The 18,372-nt window shown below is 39.2% G+C and overlaps 1 protein-coding gene across 8 annotated transcripts in view; it reads left to right on the forward strand.

Annotated features, from left to right (window-relative positions):
* Positions 1–18,372, forward strand: part of MYO5A (myosin VA) — a 193,767-nt gene that overhangs the window by 166,505 nt on the left and 8,890 nt on the right. For 5 of the 8 annotated variants that reach the window (XM_023255339.2, XM_023255343.2, XM_023255341.2 and 2 more), the window contains 7 exons: positions 2,304–2,378; positions 3,628–3,721; positions 8,824–8,970; positions 11,030–11,184; positions 13,641–13,730; positions 15,296–15,446; positions 17,358–17,640. In XM_023255339.2, the coding sequence (XP_023111107.1) occupies positions 2,304–2,378; positions 3,628–3,721; positions 8,824–8,970; positions 11,030–11,184; positions 13,641–13,730; positions 15,296–15,446; positions 17,358–17,640 (995 nt within the window). The remainder of the gene's footprint in view (positions 1–2,303; positions 2,379–3,627; positions 3,722–8,823; positions 8,971–11,029; positions 11,185–13,640; positions 13,731–15,295; positions 15,447–17,357; positions 17,641–18,372) is intronic. The other 3 variants (XM_023255342.2, XM_023255345.2, XM_023255344.2) reach the window with 1 other exon arrangement.

Raw genomic sequence — 18,372 nt, forward strand, 5'->3', positions numbered from 1 at the left:
CCTCACACATGATACCCTCTTTCTCTAGCAGAGATGGAGTAAGGAAAATGTGATTGTGTTGGTAGAAATGAAAAAGGCACGTGCACAGGTTATGTTTCTGACAGAAGGCTCTGGCGTGTCTGAGCATTCTTAGACCTAGCTTGGAGGGTCTGGGAGATATCCCCTGACTGTGTGCTGGGCTTTTGCTATCCTTGAGAACTCAGGTGACCTCCTTTCTCCACTTCAGCTTCAGACCCTGCCATTATAAGGAGGTTGTTACGTGGTTGTCACAGTAGAGACCAGGAACAAGCTCTTTTGACCTTTGGTCCCTAGGCAGCCACGAAGGCCATTCCTGCCTCCATCTCTAGCAGACAGGTGGGGTTGGAGTGACGGTCAGGAAAGGTGGTTGGCAGAACGAAGCAGGGGCTTTTGGTGGACATTGGATAGCGTCAGCATACCTGACCCCAGGTCAGGGTGCAGGGACATCAGGATTCAAGTTTGTACATTTTTTATTCTAACAGAAGTGCAATGAATATTTTTTTTTTCTCTTGCCAGATTCTGAGTGCTGGCACAGAGTCCAAGTTATTTCTTATTCCTTTTTTTTTCCTCTTTCTTTCTTTTACAGGAAATATTTTCTAAAATATTTCTGTCACAAAATAACTTATCACAGATTTTTTAAACCTACTTAAGTTTAATAAATGTATTTATTAAATTAAAAGTCATTGAAAAGTTATAGCTCCACATTTCTACATAAAATCTATATTGTCGTGTCAGCCTAGTTTTGAGAAAAGCTATTAAGACTTGGTAGTGACCAGTCTTTTTTTGTTGTTGTTCAGGGTTTAATGACCTTTAATAAAAATAGTTTGGATTTTCTCTGCAGATTTAACAGTCTGAATTACCACTCCGAAACTCCATTAGTGATCATTTATGTTACAAATAGTTTTCTAGTGTCATCTATTCACCCACCTTTGATTAAATTAGACACAAAACCTAAAAGTGTTCTTCTCACGGTCTGTCCCTCTGAGGATAGCTTGCTGCATGAGGCTCTGTTGTGGGAATGGGAGAGGCAAGTGACAGCAGGTGTTGGACTCTTTCCAGAGTGACTGAAATGTTACTAATTCGTGGGAGAAAGTATTCTGAATCATGGAATATTTTTAAAATGTCATTTTATTACTCTCAAGTGTATTGTTGCTTAAATTGAACTAACAGTGCTTGAATGCTTAAGTATTGATAAATATGCTAAATTATGATTCATCAGTGTATAAATGCTGTGCTTGTGAATGATTATCTTAAAATACAAGGTGAAACCGTGAAATCAAGATGCTTCTGGATGGCACGTTCCCAGAGTCTTTTTTTTTTTTTTTTTTTTTACTAAGTTGATTCACCATTTTTTTTGCAAGCTTGTCTGCAGGATGAATTTTCTTGGCAGTTTTTCATAGCTAATAGAAAAGTAAATCAAGCTTTCAAATTCGAAGGGGAAGAGACTAGTTAATGACTTTCTCTGAGTTTTAGAAAAGCCTCCTCAAGTCAGCTGCTTCTCAAACCTCACTCTGGAGAATGGTTTCAAACTTAAGTGTAGGGAATAATGCACTTTTCAAAACCATTATACAGTTTCTCATTCGTAATTGTGCATTTCTTTAGGAAACACTTGAGCAGAATAGTAAAGCAGCAGTGAGATCTAGGCTTAGTGTTCTTAGAAACCCTACCCTGCGTAACCCTCTTACCCACCTGCCTCCCAACACGAACACAAAGATGGCCTTTCTCCCTCCTCTTGGAAGCATACTCCACAGGCCTTCCCCATGCTGCCCTTCAGGGAAGGAGGGCACGAAGCTTCTCACCAGCCTTTACAACTTCAGACAAGAGTGCCACCTTGCCGTGATTCTCGCTTTCACTTCATTTGCCTTCTTGCCCTTGTCACTACTGCTGACAGCGGAAAAAAAAAAAATAGAGCAACTCGTGAGCAGGTCTGAGGAGTGAAATAACAGCTTTGTCACTGCTCTATTTACCTGCTAAATGATGATGCCTGAGCTGTGTCCTCTGAGCACTTGAAATGACGTTGCCTGTGTCCTCTGAGCATGTGAAAATATAGGCGTATGTGTGTGTGTGTGTGTGTATATATATATATATATATATATATATATGCATATATATATAATTAGAATCATCTATACTGGAAAGATCAGAAGGCAATGTCAGAGCCTTTCAAGAATATATACTTTAATTATTTGGGTTTTAAAAATATTTTTAAATTGATTTTGCTGAGAAGTTGAATTCCCCTCAAAGACACAGAGAAAAACAAATATCCATTGTGCCTGTTTTTTCAGTATTTTGAGGAATTATATGCAGATGACCCTAAGAAGTATCAATCATATCGGATTTCACTTTACAAGCGGATGATTGTATGTAAATTCGGAGTGCATTTCTGTTGTCTCCTTTGCTACTTGTAGCCTCTATTATTGAACAGCACACTGCTGCCCACCCCTCCTCAGGAATCTCTTCAAAAACCTTCACGAAACCTGTTTCTTCCCACAGCTGTCTCGTAGCCAGTGGTGTCACCTCTATCAATGTCTTGCGTCCATTGTCACGTTGGATTTGTTATTAACACTAGGCTTACAGTGTGATGGAAGCAAAATGTGATTTGAAAGATAAAGTATAATCCAGGAAACACAAATGAACACTTTGAAATGTTAGCACCTGTTCCCTTTGACTCAATGGTCTACTATCTAAATCTGTGCTGTCTTAAACTGCAAAGGGAATGAGTATTTGTGTTTGTAAATACTTTTCTTCACCATAACCTGAATAATAACCACGGATATCAATGATTGACTTCTCCCCTAAGCTTCAAGTCTGCTGTTACCCATTTTCTTCTTACTTATTGATCTCTTAACTATGCCTGTGATCTGAGAATTCTGGATTAATTAGCCAGTCATCACAGACTTTTTTACCCCTTCCCCTTGAATGCACTGTGTTTCTTTTCTTTTCTTTTCTTTTTTTGGGGGGGCATGAAGCATTAGGAATTGCTCCCATTTTTCTCTATAAGAAAAATTATATCACCTGTGAAATTTTACGTGCATGTTATGCCACATGCCACTCTTTATTCTTTCTCTGTGGTTATTTTTTCATCTTACCTTTTAATTCCCCAAACTTCTAAGTTATAGGACTAATTTTAGCATCTCCAAAGGGTGGGTCTCATAGAGACAGTGCTTCTCACACACAGGTGTCAAAAGCCCCAGCCTAAGTTCAACCATCCGTAAAACTTCCCACAGAACTTTTTGAGCATTCATCAAAATTTGTTTTGCCTCTTCCCCCTTGAAGGAAAGCATTCCACTGGAAAAGCAGTACATTTTTTGAGCATTTAATTGTTTTACCTACATGGAGTCTCCTGGAAAAGACTCCCCAGGGAGCCTGCTCTCCATCACGCTGGAAAGGATCTTATGGCAGTGTGTATTTTAACATTTGGCTTTTCTGGTAGCTGTATTTCCCATGCCTGCCAGTTTTAGCCAGGTGGTGGCTCCACCAGCGAGCTTTTCTGGAGCTTTTATGTAAAACTAACAGTGCTATTCCTGTGATTTTGTGTCTGCTTTCCTTCTCTGCCTTTTCGAAGGCCCATTTTGATTTTTCTGTTATATTTCTCATTTTAATCTTTAGGATTTGATGGAGCAACTTGAAAAACAAGACAAGACTGTTCGAAAACTGAAAAAACAACTGAAAGTATTTGCCAAAAAAATTGGTGAACTAGAAGGTATTTAAACATGATTTTATAACAGTTGCCAAATCTTGATTTTATGTTTGTTATACTAGTGGTCTAACAGGTTTGCATGCAGTTATTAAGGATGGTATTAGACCAGCAAACTTGGCCTCTGTGGAGTGGAAATTTCCATTGCTAGGTAGGGAAAAATGTTCTTTTCATGGTAGTAGTAATTTGTGAAGAGAGAGAATTCATTCAACAAGCATCTAATGACTGTATTCTTTGTGCCAGACACTGTGCTTGGCAGTGAAACAGAGGTTAAGCGCATGGATTTTATAGCCAAGCTTCTTGGCTTCAACTCCCAGCTCTTTTATTAGTCCTCTGATGTCGGGCAAGTTATTGAACCTCTCTATGCCTCAGTTTCCCCACTTGTTACATGGGAATTATCATGGCATCTATCTGACCGTTTGTGAAGATGAAATAATTAATGTGTATAATGTATTTAGTGTATTTCCTGACACATAGTAATTGCTATATACAACTTCATTATTATTTTTACTGTTACTTCTAGTATTAGGGAAACTAAGATGAGTAAAATTAAGTCTGCATCTTCAAAGAATCTAATAGAGAAAATAAGAGAAGTAAATAAGGAAAAATGAATTATGATTATAAAGAAAATTTCTTTAAGTGTTTCATGGTTTGTTTATGACGATGGGAAAACACCTTGAAAAAATGATCAAATATCAGTTGTTATTATATACAAATGAATCTTGTCTTTTGGATCAGTATGCTTGTTCCTTCCCTAGGTATGTATCTAGGTGCCAGGGATATAGCAGTAAATGGAGGTAAAGCCAGGTTCTAAGCATATTCTAACAATGTTCTCGTTGTTCAAGAGATTTAGAGACCCTCTTTGGAATTGCCTTCAAACCTATGCGATTTTGACCAGAAATGATACTGTGCAGTCTGACTACCCATCTGTTCTCTCGGTGTCACTCTGCATAGTGTTTGCTTGGCTCAAAGGATGAAGAGTCCCCAACACTGGGAATGCTCAGAAGAGTCTACCATGTTAACTCTGTGTGGTTTTCCTTCTTTCAGCATTCCAGGTCTGTCCTGACTGTCCTTTCTGTTTGGTCTTCCATCTTCTCTTGCTCAAGTCCTGCTCATCCTTTGAGACCAGAGTCATATGTCACATCCCCAAGCGCAGCCTCTCCTGATCATGCAGGCAGGCTTTATGGCTCTGCCCTCTGTGTACCACGATGGCTCACATTTTTTGTGGTTTTCACAGTCATACTTCTAGCAGTTTTTCTGTTTGAATCACTGGCTTCCTCAATGGCCATGAGCTTCCTGAGCATAGGGACCACTTCTTATTTCTCCTTGTTTTCACAGCATTGAGCATAGTGTCTGACCCATGATAATCATTCCTTCAGTGTTTGTTGAACAAATAAATAAGTTCCAGAAATATTTAGAATGGCAACATAGGTGTTCACTTTGAAGAGGATAATACTCTTTGGGTATACGAATGTTGAAATATTTATTTAGAAACCATATAGATTACTTTGGAGTCATAATTTATTTATAATCATGTAGCATTACATGATTCATATGTTACATTAAAACTTTGAGCCTCCAAATCACACACACACGTAGACTGTAATGTCTGTCGACAGAACTTTAAAAAATCTTTATTTGGAAAACCTTTCTGCACTTAATTCTGCTTTAATTATATCATGAGATGATAATTAGCAGAGTGCCTGAAAGAACTGATTTTAAGGATATTAACTAGCTGATTAGTTTTTTCAACTTCTAATGATTTCTTTGCAATACATTAGTAAAATTTCATAAATAACAAAGCCACTTATTATTTTAAGTTTTTACTCAGCTTTTTTTGTTATGTATACTTTAAATTGAGATAGGTTAGAATACCTCAAGAAGTCAGAAATTTTAAGCCATTATCAATCAGAAATCAATCTCATCAATGAAACTATCTTGCCAGCTATGTTCTCAAACCTATAAGTAGCATTTGAGAAACACTTCATAGATTAAACAAAGACATCATTTCTTCAGAAAAGTTATATTTCGAGTTAAATGATATGTATCTAAAGAATAAAACAAAATAGATGTGTGTGACTTGGACACGTGCTGAGTGCAGTGTCCCTCCCCCCCCCCAAATTTGAGAATAAAGGTAGCAAGCTCTTCTAATACTTTTCATATCTCCTAATCTCCCATTATACAGAAAATACAGGCAACTTTCTACAACAAAGCATCTTTTAAAAACTAAAAGTTTTCTTATATTTTTCTCTAAATATAATATACTTAAATTCTTCTGGTTTAAAATAGCAAGACTCTTGTCTCCTCCTATGGGCTACCCTTAATTAAGGAGACTTTTTTAGAAGCCAGTGTGGCTTTTTTTTTTAAACGCCAACATATATAATTTGATATAGCTAAATTGAGAGTGTTTCAAAATTTGATGTGCTTTGTGCTGTATTTTAATCCAGTAGTGGGTGTTCCATCTCAATTTTCATGGAGTCAGGGAATTTATACCTAAAAGAATTCTGGAAATCAGTTAATTATTTCATGGGAGTAAAAAACGGAGGTCCAGAAACTGTAAGTGACTGCCAAGGTCTCGGCAGTTAGTAGCCAAACTGAAACTAGAACCCAAGCTTTCCAGGAACACTTAACTCTCCCTTGGTGTCATATTTTCCAACACAACCTCTCTTCTTGTAGGAATTTATTTGACTGTCTGTATTAAGCCTGAAGTCAAGATATTTCTGGTACCAAAGTGAGGAAAATTTAACTTTTAAAAAATTATGCAATTTCCTTTCCTTTTCCAGGACAAAAAGGTTCAGAATATTGTATCCCTCAAGTATAACGAATCTAGAAAATAGAAAATAGAGATCGCTTCAGGTCTTTCTAGAAGAAAGTCTGTATTAGATGAAACATTGGACCAAACAACCCCAAGATCTTTTGAGTCTTTGAAAACTGGGATGTCGTCCTGGCTTTATTCTTTGTGGCCTTATATTTTCCTGATGCTAGATAAAGCTTGACATTTTATTTTAATTAGAAGATAGCTTGCTAAATAAATCAAGTTTGTGTTGAGCTTACATCTATATTTTATCTATGCATTTTTATAAAGACTCAAATCTCTGAGGAGAATTCAAAGGCAGAGAGAAACTTTTAATGAAAATATGGCAAATTTTGTCTCTGACATTTTTGTACAGAACCAAATATCTTGGTTAGAGGTTTTGCAAAAGGAAAGTGAAGCTTTCTTTTAAAACATGAAATCTAATAAAAATATTTACTGTATTTCATAAATTCTGAGATACACAGATTTTTACATTTTAACATCTCAAATTTGGTTGCGTCTTTCAAAAATTGTTGATGGGTTGTAGTTTAATTGGCAGTGTTTTTCCTTCTTCAGTGTTATATAAAATAATGGTATATCTCATCATCAATGGATGAAATCAGTAGGTTTAAAACATTCTTTTTGGATTACATAGGGTCCAAATATGTACCTTTATTGATAAACATATAATATATTGAATGTTTCCTCTGTTTCCTCTCTCAGAATTGTTTCTGTGCCTCAAAGCATCTAGTAACACAGATGGCAGGGGTTTTACTCTTTTGTACCTTACATGCAGCATATGTATAAGCTGTGAAGCCCGCTGTATGCTGATCCTGAGTTCTTCATGGTGTTGTGTTTAAACTGACTCCAGAAGTAATTTGTGTAAAACTAAATAGCTTGAATCTCCTGTCTCCTGCATAGAGACATACAGTTTACCATGCATATGAAACACTAGATATCCCAGTCCTGACTTGTCCAATCACGATATGATCACTCTTTAGATATCATAGTGGTGATGGACGGTGGTGATTGTCAGCGCTGGTAATCCCGGTGTGTGATGCTGCAGCATGAGGTGGACGGAGTGTCACTAGGCTGGCTCCCTGCCACTTAAGCCAGAACACTGGCAGGTACTGGTGTTCTCTGTGATAACCTTGTCCTATGGAGCTGGCGTCCCAGAACTAACATAGGAAGTTGCCCAGGGTGACAGGGGAAGCTCTACTGATACCTTGTAGAATCAGCAACATTAAATTTTCTAATGCTTCTGAGCTGCATTTTGTTTGTTTGACACCAGGTTCAACTCAATCTATGCCTAAAGAGATTTCTTAACTGCCCCCTCCCTATAGATAAAAGAAGAAAAACCTGCTTATTAGCACATACTTCCATAAACACCACCATGACTCTGTGTTTCCTTTTCTTCCCTTGCATTTCTCATTTAATTCTCAATTTTGAGATGAAATTGAAGACTTTTTTTTTAATCCTTAGCATAATCCTTCTCTAGCACCTGCCATTAACAATAGTGACCATTTTTAACATCTAAAAGGGTTGTTAACCAGTGGTTATACTTTAAATGGTTACAACTTAAGACGTTTAGCACTTGATAACAAACAAACAAGCAAAAACCAGAATAATATTTAGGAAATCATATTAAATAGAAGTGTTTTATCTGCTCATGATTTCTTTGGGGATGAGGGGTAGTAGGAAAAAGTTAGTGCTTTGCCTTATAAGGCCTTTGTGAAAAATGATACATTTCACATCAACTAGTGTGAACAAACACTATTCTGCCATTTATCTTGATGTGGTTTGAACTGATTGTAATTATACAGTGAAAGTAAGTGTTCTTTTTCTTTGATGACTGGATTCATAGAGCTAAATGTGACAGGGAATCTTTAATACTCTTGCTGCTTCTTCCTAGAATATTATATTTTTTCTTCTGTGATTAAAGCTTAAGTATATTTAACCATTATGATGGTACTGATTAATTAACCAAGAAGTTAAACCACTTACTTCAGGGACATTTAATCTTACTACAAAGTAAATTTTATTACCAAAAAAAAAAAATGTTTTTAAATCAAGTAAGGTTCTTTGATATTGATAGTAGCCAAGCATTAGTGGATGTTAGGGTGACATCACCATATAATTTTGCCAAGTGTCCACTCAATTTTAGCAGAAAAAGGTATTTAAAGAGGGAACAAGTAAGTGGCAAATATGACAAGCTTCTGTTGTTATAGAATTTGTTTAAAATTATTGGGCTATGGAACCCTCTTATCTTTTCTACCTGGAAAATATTTTCTTCTTCTTTTTGTTTCTCATGAAGTGGGCCAAATGGAGAACATATCCCCCGGACAGATCATTGATGAACCCATCCGTCCGGTCAATATTCCTAGGAAAGAAAAGGATTTCCAAGGAATGCTGGAATACAAGAAGGAGGATGAGCAAAAGCTTGTTAAGAACCTGATTCTGGGCAAGTATTTTCTGCATGGGATAAAAGGTCTTTCTGGTACATGCGTCGGCAGTGGGAAAGACCAGTCACTAATGTTTGAAATATTCAACGCTGGTTTCTTTAGTCATCACTGCATACTGTGCGTGATCCTGCTGCAGTAGCGTCCTGACCACGTCATGCCGCAGTCAACCTGCAGGGAGACTGGTCTGGAATCCACCTATCAGGATCCTTTGAGGCCCGGGCTTCTCAGCTCTGGCTGAGGATTAGATTATCTGGGGAAGCTTTTGAGAAGTATTAACGTACAGTCCCCACCACAGACTAATTACATCAAAATCTCTAGAGGGAAGAGCCTGACCATGTCTGGTGTATGTTTTTCAATCTTTCAAAGGATTCTGAAGTGTAAGCCACAGTTGAACACCCACTGGTCTCAGCCACTGAACTTCCTGAATCTCATTTTTTCCTTGCTTCCTTTGACAACTAAATATGTCAAGAACAACAGTTTGGTAAAAGAGGAGAAACAAAAGAATTAGGGAAAAGATCCCAGCAATGGAAGGAGAGGACTGCACAAATGAAATGAACATGAAGGAAGCATCTCAGAGCAGCATAGGGTTAAGATTGTGTGTAAGCCCCCTGGCTCTGCAAGAAGACTTTTTAGGGGACAGTGGGAAGTGAGTAGGGAGTGCACACAGCCTGAAAGTTGTGAACTGAAAAAGGGAAAAAAACCTCTCTTCTCAGCTTTTGCATAGCATTCCTCCCCGCAGGTGTGGGGTGACAGTAATGTGATTGGCAATTATACTTGATTTAATGTTCCCAGGGTTCATGGCATGAGTGCTATATATAGGTGCAGAGGCACTTAAGTTTCAGCATGATCTTTATTTAGCAAAAATGTTTAGAAGCCACTGGTTTTTAAGCATAGAGTTAACAAAGATTCATCAGTTCAATAACATTTAGTGAGCTCCTACCACATGCTAAGTATTTTCTAGGAACTGGATACTGAATGAAAATAAAGTCCCTGTTCTCATAGATCTTACATCGGGGGATGGTGGGGAACAGAGAAAAAATAGACATATAATGGGGAAAAGGATAAAGAGTAAAGGCAGATGTATTAGTTTATATAAGACTGTCCAGAAAGTTGTCTTCAATAAGGTGATCTTTGAACAGAGATCAAAGGAGGTAAGGAGGCAAATCATCCTGATATCTGAGGAAAGAACATTCCAGGCAGAAAATAGTAAGTACATAGTCCCTGGAGTGGTAGCATGCCTGGCATATTCAACCAACAACAAGGAAATTCATTGTGAGCTGGGGAAGGGAACAGGGCCAGATCACACTGACCATAGTGAAGATTTTTTATTTTATAAATGGATGAGAAGTAACTTGGAAGATTTTCAGGACAAGAGTGACAGGATCTGACCTACATCTTTGTATAGAGTCACTCTGGTTGTTGTGTGAAAAATGTACTATTAGGGAGCAGCGGATGAATCAGGGAAACTAGTCTGGAAGCCATCACTACAGTCCAGGAGAAGAGCATAGTCTATTCTAGGATGGCCAGTAGAGTAAGTAATTGGATTCTGAATGGGTTTTCTAGGTAGAGCCAATAGGACTTATTACTGGATTAGATGTGTGGTGTGAGAAAACAATGAGTCAAAGATGCTGACTAAGCTCATGATTTGAGAAACCAGAAGTCTGGAACTGCCATTTAACTGAGAAGGGGACAGCTCCTGGGAGAGCAGGTTCCAAAGGGATCTGGTGGCTTGGTTTGGAATGGACTCAGTTCGATGTGCCTGAGCAGAGGTGTTAAGAAGGCAGTTGATACATTAAATTGGAATTCAAGGGAAAAGTCAGGGCAAGAGATATAAACTTGGGAGTTGTCATTATATAGACAACTAAGATTCATATGTCCCAACTAAGACTCAAAATTTCTCTACTTAATGAGCTATTAAAATGCTTCTTTTTTTAGTGTGACCTCTTAGCCCTGAATGATTGAATTCTTTCACAAGAACTGTGCTTTTGTATTTTACAAAACATTCCTCATGAAGACTTTCAGTGTTATATAAGATTATTTTTCCTCATTTCCTTTCAGAACTGAAGCCACGTGGTGTGGCAGTCAATTTGATTCCAGGGTTACCAGCGTATATCCTGTTTATGTGTGTTCGACATGCTGACTACCTGAATGATGATCAGAAAGTAAGGTCATTGCTAACATCAACAATTAACAGCATCAAAAAAGTATTAAAGGTCAGTTCATGTTCAACAAAATTCTCATAATTAATCTTAATGATGACAGAATCTGCCCCAAGTTACTTTTCCTTCCTTAAGCTGGAGCTAAGTTGCCAGATATGACACTTTGCAGTCTTCACTGATAACTTCCACTATAGGAAGCATTCTTTCTTGCAACACGTCTGTATGCCTTCTTTTACACTGGGGCTCAGGTTGAACAGTAATCAAAATTAATTTGATATAATTGTACCTAAGTGCAGAGTAAATTAAGTTTCTCCATAAATGGAAATAGTCTGCTTTGAGGTCTTAAAAGTAAATTAAAAATACTTAGTGTGATCCATATATCTAGGAAGTATGTTGCTCTAGTTAGAAAGGTATTAAATAAGTTCAATACCATATGTTTCATTCATATAAAAAGATGTCTGATAAAACATTATAATTTTTCTTCCAACTTTTCTTCCTCTTATTCTCCAACTCACCCCATAATTTTCCTTGTTACCTGAAATGCCTGGTTCCATGTGAGAAGCAACACATAGATACTAACAGAGAGGAAAGATTTGGAAATGGCAGCAGAATTATGTAATAGAGTAGAAAGCCCTACATAACTCAGTAGTCACTGAGTCACCTTGCATAATACTCCTCTTGCCTCTCTAGAAAAACAATGAACATTATACTTAGCTTTACCTCACGTGTTTCTATGAGGAGCTAAGAAAATGTTCTCTAAGCACTTTGCTTTCTGATTATCTAACTGAAGTTAGATGAGAACTTTTAGGATGGAGATAAGTAGGTAGTTAACATGCCCAGTGGATGCTTTCAAATCTAAGATGTCTTTAATGCACTACTTTTTAAATTAGGGGAAAATATATATAACATAAAATTTACCGCATAACCATTTTTCAGTGCTTAGTTCTGTGCCGTTAGCATATTCACATTGTTGTGCCAACCCTATCACTGTCCACCTCCAGAACTTTTTCATACCCCTACAACTGAAGTTCTGTCCCCATTGAACACACCCTCCCTGCAGTCCCTGCTAGTGAACCTTTGACAAATGCTGGTTCTCCATCCCTGCTGTGCAGATATGCTATGTAGTTAGTTTTTATGGTGGTTACTAGAACATGGGGTTTCTGAAGATTTAACGCTTAAAAATTGATAGGGGCACCTGGGTGGCACAGTCGGTTAAGCGTCCGACTTCAGCCAGGTCACGATCTCGCGGTCCGTGAGTTCGAGCCCCGCGTCAGGCTCTGGGCTGATGGCTCAGAGCCTGGAGCCTTTTTCCAATTCTGTGTCTCCCTCTCTCTCTCTGCCCCTCCCCCGTTCATGCCCTGTCTCTCTCTGTCCCAAAAATAAATAAACGTTGAAAAAAATTAAAAAAAAAAAATTGATGAATGTCTTCTGATATAACTCATTTCATTTTTGGTGTATTGATGCTATATTGCACTTAGCCTGCAAGTTTTACTAATTTGTAAGTCAGCTCCTGCAAAGACCACAAAACCAAAGTGTTTTCTCCCTTTCATCTTAATTGCAAGAAGACATTTTTCTAATTTAACTAATTATTATATCAAATTGTTTAAAAATTAAAAAGGGATGGGTACTAGAATATAACACCCTTTCAATACCGTTTAAAATTGATGTGAGCTTGTCTCACATCCCAGTTTTTTTTGTTTTTTTTTTGTTTTTTGTTTTTTGTTTTTTCAACGTTTATTTATTTTTGGGACAAAGAGAGACAGAGCATGAACGGGGGAGGAGCAGAGAGAGAGGGAGACACAGAATCAGAAACAGGCTCCAGGCTCTGAGCCATCAGCCCAGAGCCTGACGCGGGGCTCGAACTCCCGGACCGCGAGATCGTGACCTGGCTGAAGTCGGACGCTTAACCGACTGCGCCACCCAGGCGCCCTCACATCCCAGTTTTGAATTGAAGTGTATTTGCCTTGAGTCCCTGTTTTGATTTAGCAACTGGTTGTTTGACATGTGCCCCAGTCCTGATGAAGAGCTATTCAGCTTCCCCTGTCTCCTTTTCTGCACAGGACTTCCTTCATCCCGTTTCTGATTCTCTGCTCAGGAATTGTATCTTACTGTTGACCTGATTTGTAACCTAATCCGGCTTTCACCGTTTCATAGTCTGTGATTCCCTTTTATGCTTTTAGTCCTCTCTGATCCCCTTAGTAATCCTGAAGGAAGTGAGTTGGGGTAAGCTGTGGCTTGATGAATTTTTTTCTGCTGAAAGGGACCATTAAACTGTCATCAACTGAGTGACTGGGCATCCTTTTCTAATGGCAAGAAACTAGATGCCAAGCAAAGTAACAACCAACCAACAAACTCGGTTGAAATTTTCTAGCAATGATGTAAGACTTTGCAATGTGATTTATTTTTGTAATTCTTTATAATTTAACTGAGGCCTTCTGGTATCTGTTCAGTTTCCTTCAGGTTGTTATTTCCCTAAGGAAAAGTGAATTTAGCCTTTTTCTCTCTTTCAGAAAAGAGGTGATGATTTTGAAACCGTCTCCTTCTGGCTCTCTAACACATGCCGATTTTTGCACTGTTTGAAGCAGTACAGTGGAGAAGAGGTGAGAAAACCTTCATTAAAACACCAGTGTGATATACTTTGTGAACTTTTTAGGGAAAAATTGAAAAGCACAAAACGTTTAGCCAGTAATTTAGAAGCCTGAGTTCAGAGGTGGCTTGGATGCTGTAGCTTTGTTTGATGTTCATTGTTTATGAAACAGTGATTTAGACAGTGACATAGTTTCTTCCCTCTGAGAGTTTGTATTTTGATGAAGCATAGCAGAAATAAAATGAGCATTTGTCCATGAATTGTCACCAGCAGTGAAACCTCTTGTCAGCATGTGGAAGTGGGCTTTTCAAGGACTGATATGAGAAATATAGAACTATTTAAAGAAATTCATCGATTTGGGCTTTCCAAATGCATGAAAGGTGATCAAGCTAAGGCATGTCTCTCTAGACTGGTCCCAAAACCTGTTTTGCTTTTATTTGTAGTGATATGTTCATCAGGTGTTCACTAGACTTCAAAACTAATATTTCAATACTGTAATCTATTAATAATTACTCTTTATTAAGGTCTGCTCAGTATATATCAGATAGTACTTACTCTATGTTATTTAATTCTTGCAACATCTCTGTGAGGTAGGGATTATAACCCAGTTTTACAGGTGAGGAAACTGAAATTCGATGAAGTTCATCATTTTGCCCAGGTTCTCTTAGCCATAAGGAGCAGTGCTAGAATTCTAGGTCTGCTCACCTCCAAGAGCCTGTGCCCCTAACCACTGCCCTCCATACCTCCACCTTGTGCTGGGAGAGCAGCCAGAGAAGCTGAGCGGTAGCATTTTCTGGGCACCAAGAGGCTAGCAGCAGGGGACTATCCCGGCAAATGACGGAAAATATAAATATGAGTAAGACGTGCTCCCTGAGGAGGTGGGACAGACAGACTAGAATCCCCCCGAGGGGCCATTGACTGTCCTGTCAGTCCCCACTTCTGACCATGTTGTTAGGTAGTTTTAAGGAGGCACATGCTTGATTATGTGCAGAATCCATCAAACAGGCAATTGCCTTTTGTCAGGCAACGTCTGACAAAAGTACCTGCCTGTACAGTTGGCTTCCCATTTTAGCTCATACCACCAAAAAATTCCATTCTAAGCTTGGATTGAAAATCATGTATGGTTACAATGAAATATAATGAAGGGAAATTTTTTATTTATTCACCAATCTCTGTAGAAGCCAGTCTAGTTTAAGATGATGTATGCCCTTCAGGTGCAATATTTATAAATAGGAAGTTAAGAGATTAGTGCTTTAGATAATTTACTGTTTGGCAGTAAACCTGCTGCTTCCTAAGTGAAAACACTCATTAATTTTTTTTTTTAAACTAAGTTCCCCCATCTTGTTTCACTGAATGCTAGCTTGCCAACTTTAGATACTATTCAAAAGCTAGTAAGAAGTGGAAGGGGAATATGATGGAAACAAACACCAGCATTTGAGAATGACTGTCTGGCATTCAAGAGCAGAGCAGACAGGAAACTCTTCAGAGGAAAGACAGCAGGAGCCGTCTGATCAAACGAGGGAGTTAGAAGAGAGCTTTTATTTCACGGGTGTCAGTAACTCTGCTTTATGGCTCTAGGGCTTTATGAAACACAACACGTCTCGCCAGAATGAACACTGCCTCACCAACTTTGACCTGGCTGAGTACCGGCAGGTGCTAAGTGACTTAGCCATTCAGATCTACCAGCAGCTCGTGCGGGTGTTAGAGAACATCCTTCAGCCAATGATCGGTAAGGCGAGAGCATTGCTGACATCGAGGTCTGTCTACCTCATGTGCCCACCAGTGGCATTTGTTTCTTCATACAAAGAACATAAAGTAGTAAGACCCAGTCCTGAAATTAGCTGAGGAATCCCAGAACCCCAGCCGTGACTAACTGGGATACATCAGAATCACTGCTTCCATATGATCGAAATGGCAGTATCTAGTTAATCTCCCCACTGTGTGAGTCCTCTCCCTTAAGACCGGGTTATGCTATATACCCATCAATATACCTCATACCTTGTCCAGTTTTCAAAAATTAAAACTTTAAACTCTGGTCCAGGACACTGCTACACTGAGCCTCCTCAGGGCCCATCTAAGACTAAGGAGGCTGGGGAGAGTTTGCACTTTGCCTATTAGGCTACAGTAAAAGGGCTGCAGGGTACCACAGCAGCAAGAATAGGTGTCAGACACTCCACGGTGGGTTGTTCATCTTGTGGCCCCTACGGAATTGTTAAAGGCAATTTGGTTTAAAGTAGCATTTTCTCAGTGGATGAGTGACTGGGGTGTGCACGTGTGTGTGTTTCTATATATGTGTATTCAGCTAGGTGTGTGAGTCCACATACCTCTCTTTTATATGTGCATGCTCACTCTGAGTGTGTATTTATGTACTATACTACCTCTATTCCTTCGGAATGGGTAGCATTCATGAAATAGGAATTAGGAGGCATATATAAATTGCAGGATGCTAGTTTTGAATGCATTGAATTAAATTTGTTTTAAGTTATCAAACTCTGTTATCTTCAGGCAAATCAGCAACACCTTCTTAAGGCTACTCCCAGCTACACTTTCTTTTCCTACCTGTGTGTTTTCCACATTTCCACAACTTCTTCATTGCCTTTAGTATTCTGTCTTCCATCATAGGCCCACAGTTAACCAACTAGAAACCAAAAAGGCTGAGGAAGCCATGGGAGATAGCAGTGATTTCTTCACGGGACAACTTCAGTCATCAGTTCTTCAGTTGTCCCCTAAAGGTTGTGTTCAAAGCGACCTAGGTCAGCTACAATGTAAGAGGTGACACGGACACAGAGGTCAACTTCAGCCAATATTTCTTCTATTTTTGCCTATTTTTATTGGCTAAATAAGAAGTTTACCTCCAAGATGCCCCCCTTTAAACTGCTTTCCCCATCTCCCAGTGATGTGATAATAACCACCAGTGTTTTGTGTCATTGTCAGGTGCTATGGAAGCCACGTTTAGCACTGTGAGATGTAAAATGAATAGGAGATGTAAAAACTGAATCGGGAATGGCCCCTGCTGTCAAGGCGCTGTCAGTCCAAGCGGTGGTCATCCCACAACCATCCTCGAGGGGGCATAAGCCAAACACTGTGAGGGCACAGTGGAGGGAGCAGCAGTGCCCCAGATTTGAGAAAACTGAGTTCTGGGAGGCTGAGGCTAACCCCGGGGCCTCTCTGCCACTGTGGAAAGTTCAGGGCAAGGAATGGCCCAGTTCTCCAGCCCCACACGACCATCCCCTCTCAAGGCTTCTCCACAACCACTGCCCAATCTCCTCTTGTACTTGCTACTTAATTTGTTTGCCTGTGGGGTTCAGATATCCCTGGAGAATATCTTATCTTCTCCCTAACTGCTACATCTTTCTCAAAAACCCTCCCAAGATATCACACACTTGTGTTGTTATAAGGTTGCTGCTTCCTATTTTTGAAAATACACCATTACGATTTCTTAATTTCATGGTAAATTTTCGCATTTAAGAATTATTCCTTCATTAAAGTTTAAAATCTGGAAGCCCTCTTTTCGGGAAGTTCCTTCTCCCTCTGTTTTGATACTCAGATGATCTTCCTCAATTGAATGTGTGAGAGCATGTGTGAGCATGCGTGTATGCACGTGGCATCTTCTCTTCTAACACTTGAACTACTCCCACAGTCTCTGGCATGCTGGAGCATGAAACCATTCAGGGCGTGTCTGGGGTGAAGCCCACAGGGTTAAGAAAGCGAACCTCCAGCATCGCTGACGAGGGCACCTACACACTGGACTCTATCCTCCGGCAGCTCAACTCCTTCCACTCAGTCATGTGTCAGCACGGCATGGACCCTGAACTGATCAAGCAGGTGGTCAAACAGATGTTCTACATTGTTGGGGCCATCACCCTGAACAACCTCCTTCTGCGGAAGGACATGTGCTCCTGGAGTAAAGGCATGCAGATCAGGTGAGCGAACACCAAAGCTGATGGCTTGTTTGAGGTCAGTGTACCCAATGTCTGCTACCGCCAGCCGGGCAGCACGGGAGGACCGGACATGGAGCTGCTTTCTCTTGGCTGGCTGGGCTTCTCCACTTTCATTCATTACCGCTCCTGACTGTACCTTTCAGTAGGCTCTACCCACCACTAGTTGGGAACCCCGCTCCACCGTGACGCTAATTTGTTTGAGGGAATGGAGAGAAGATGATGCAAAATTCTTACAGTTGAGATAGCTGCTTCCTCGCCGTTTGCATGTGTTTTAATTGTACATAACAAAATAGCTAATTCTTTATAATGAAGATTTCTGATGCTTGACTTCTCTTAGAAAGTTATTTTGACAAAACACCTTTTTGTACCATGGTAACAAGAACGTGTCTAATAGATCTGTTACTAACTTCAAATACGCCCCTCATCTCTTAAGAAAATGTGCACTCAGATTTATGCCCAACTACTCCACCACATAACCTCATACTCATAATAGAATTGATTTTTTTTTTTTGCAAATCATTTATTTTAAAATAGAATATTTGCCAAGAGAGGAAAAAAGGATTTCTCTTACAAAAGTTAATGTCAGGAAACCTTGGCATTCTTTTCAAATTTTCTAATCTGACGCACAGCCATTGTAGTTAATGTTAGAAAGATAATGCCTCCCACTCAAGTAGTAGGATTTATTTCTCTGTAAGCTTTGTTTATACACGTGAA

This window comes from Felis catus, chromosome B3, assembly GCF_018350175.1.
Source record: "Felis catus isolate Fca126 chromosome B3, F.catus_Fca126_mat1.0, whole genome shotgun sequence".
NCBI lineage: Eukaryota > Metazoa > Chordata > Mammalia > Carnivora > Felidae > Felis > Felis catus.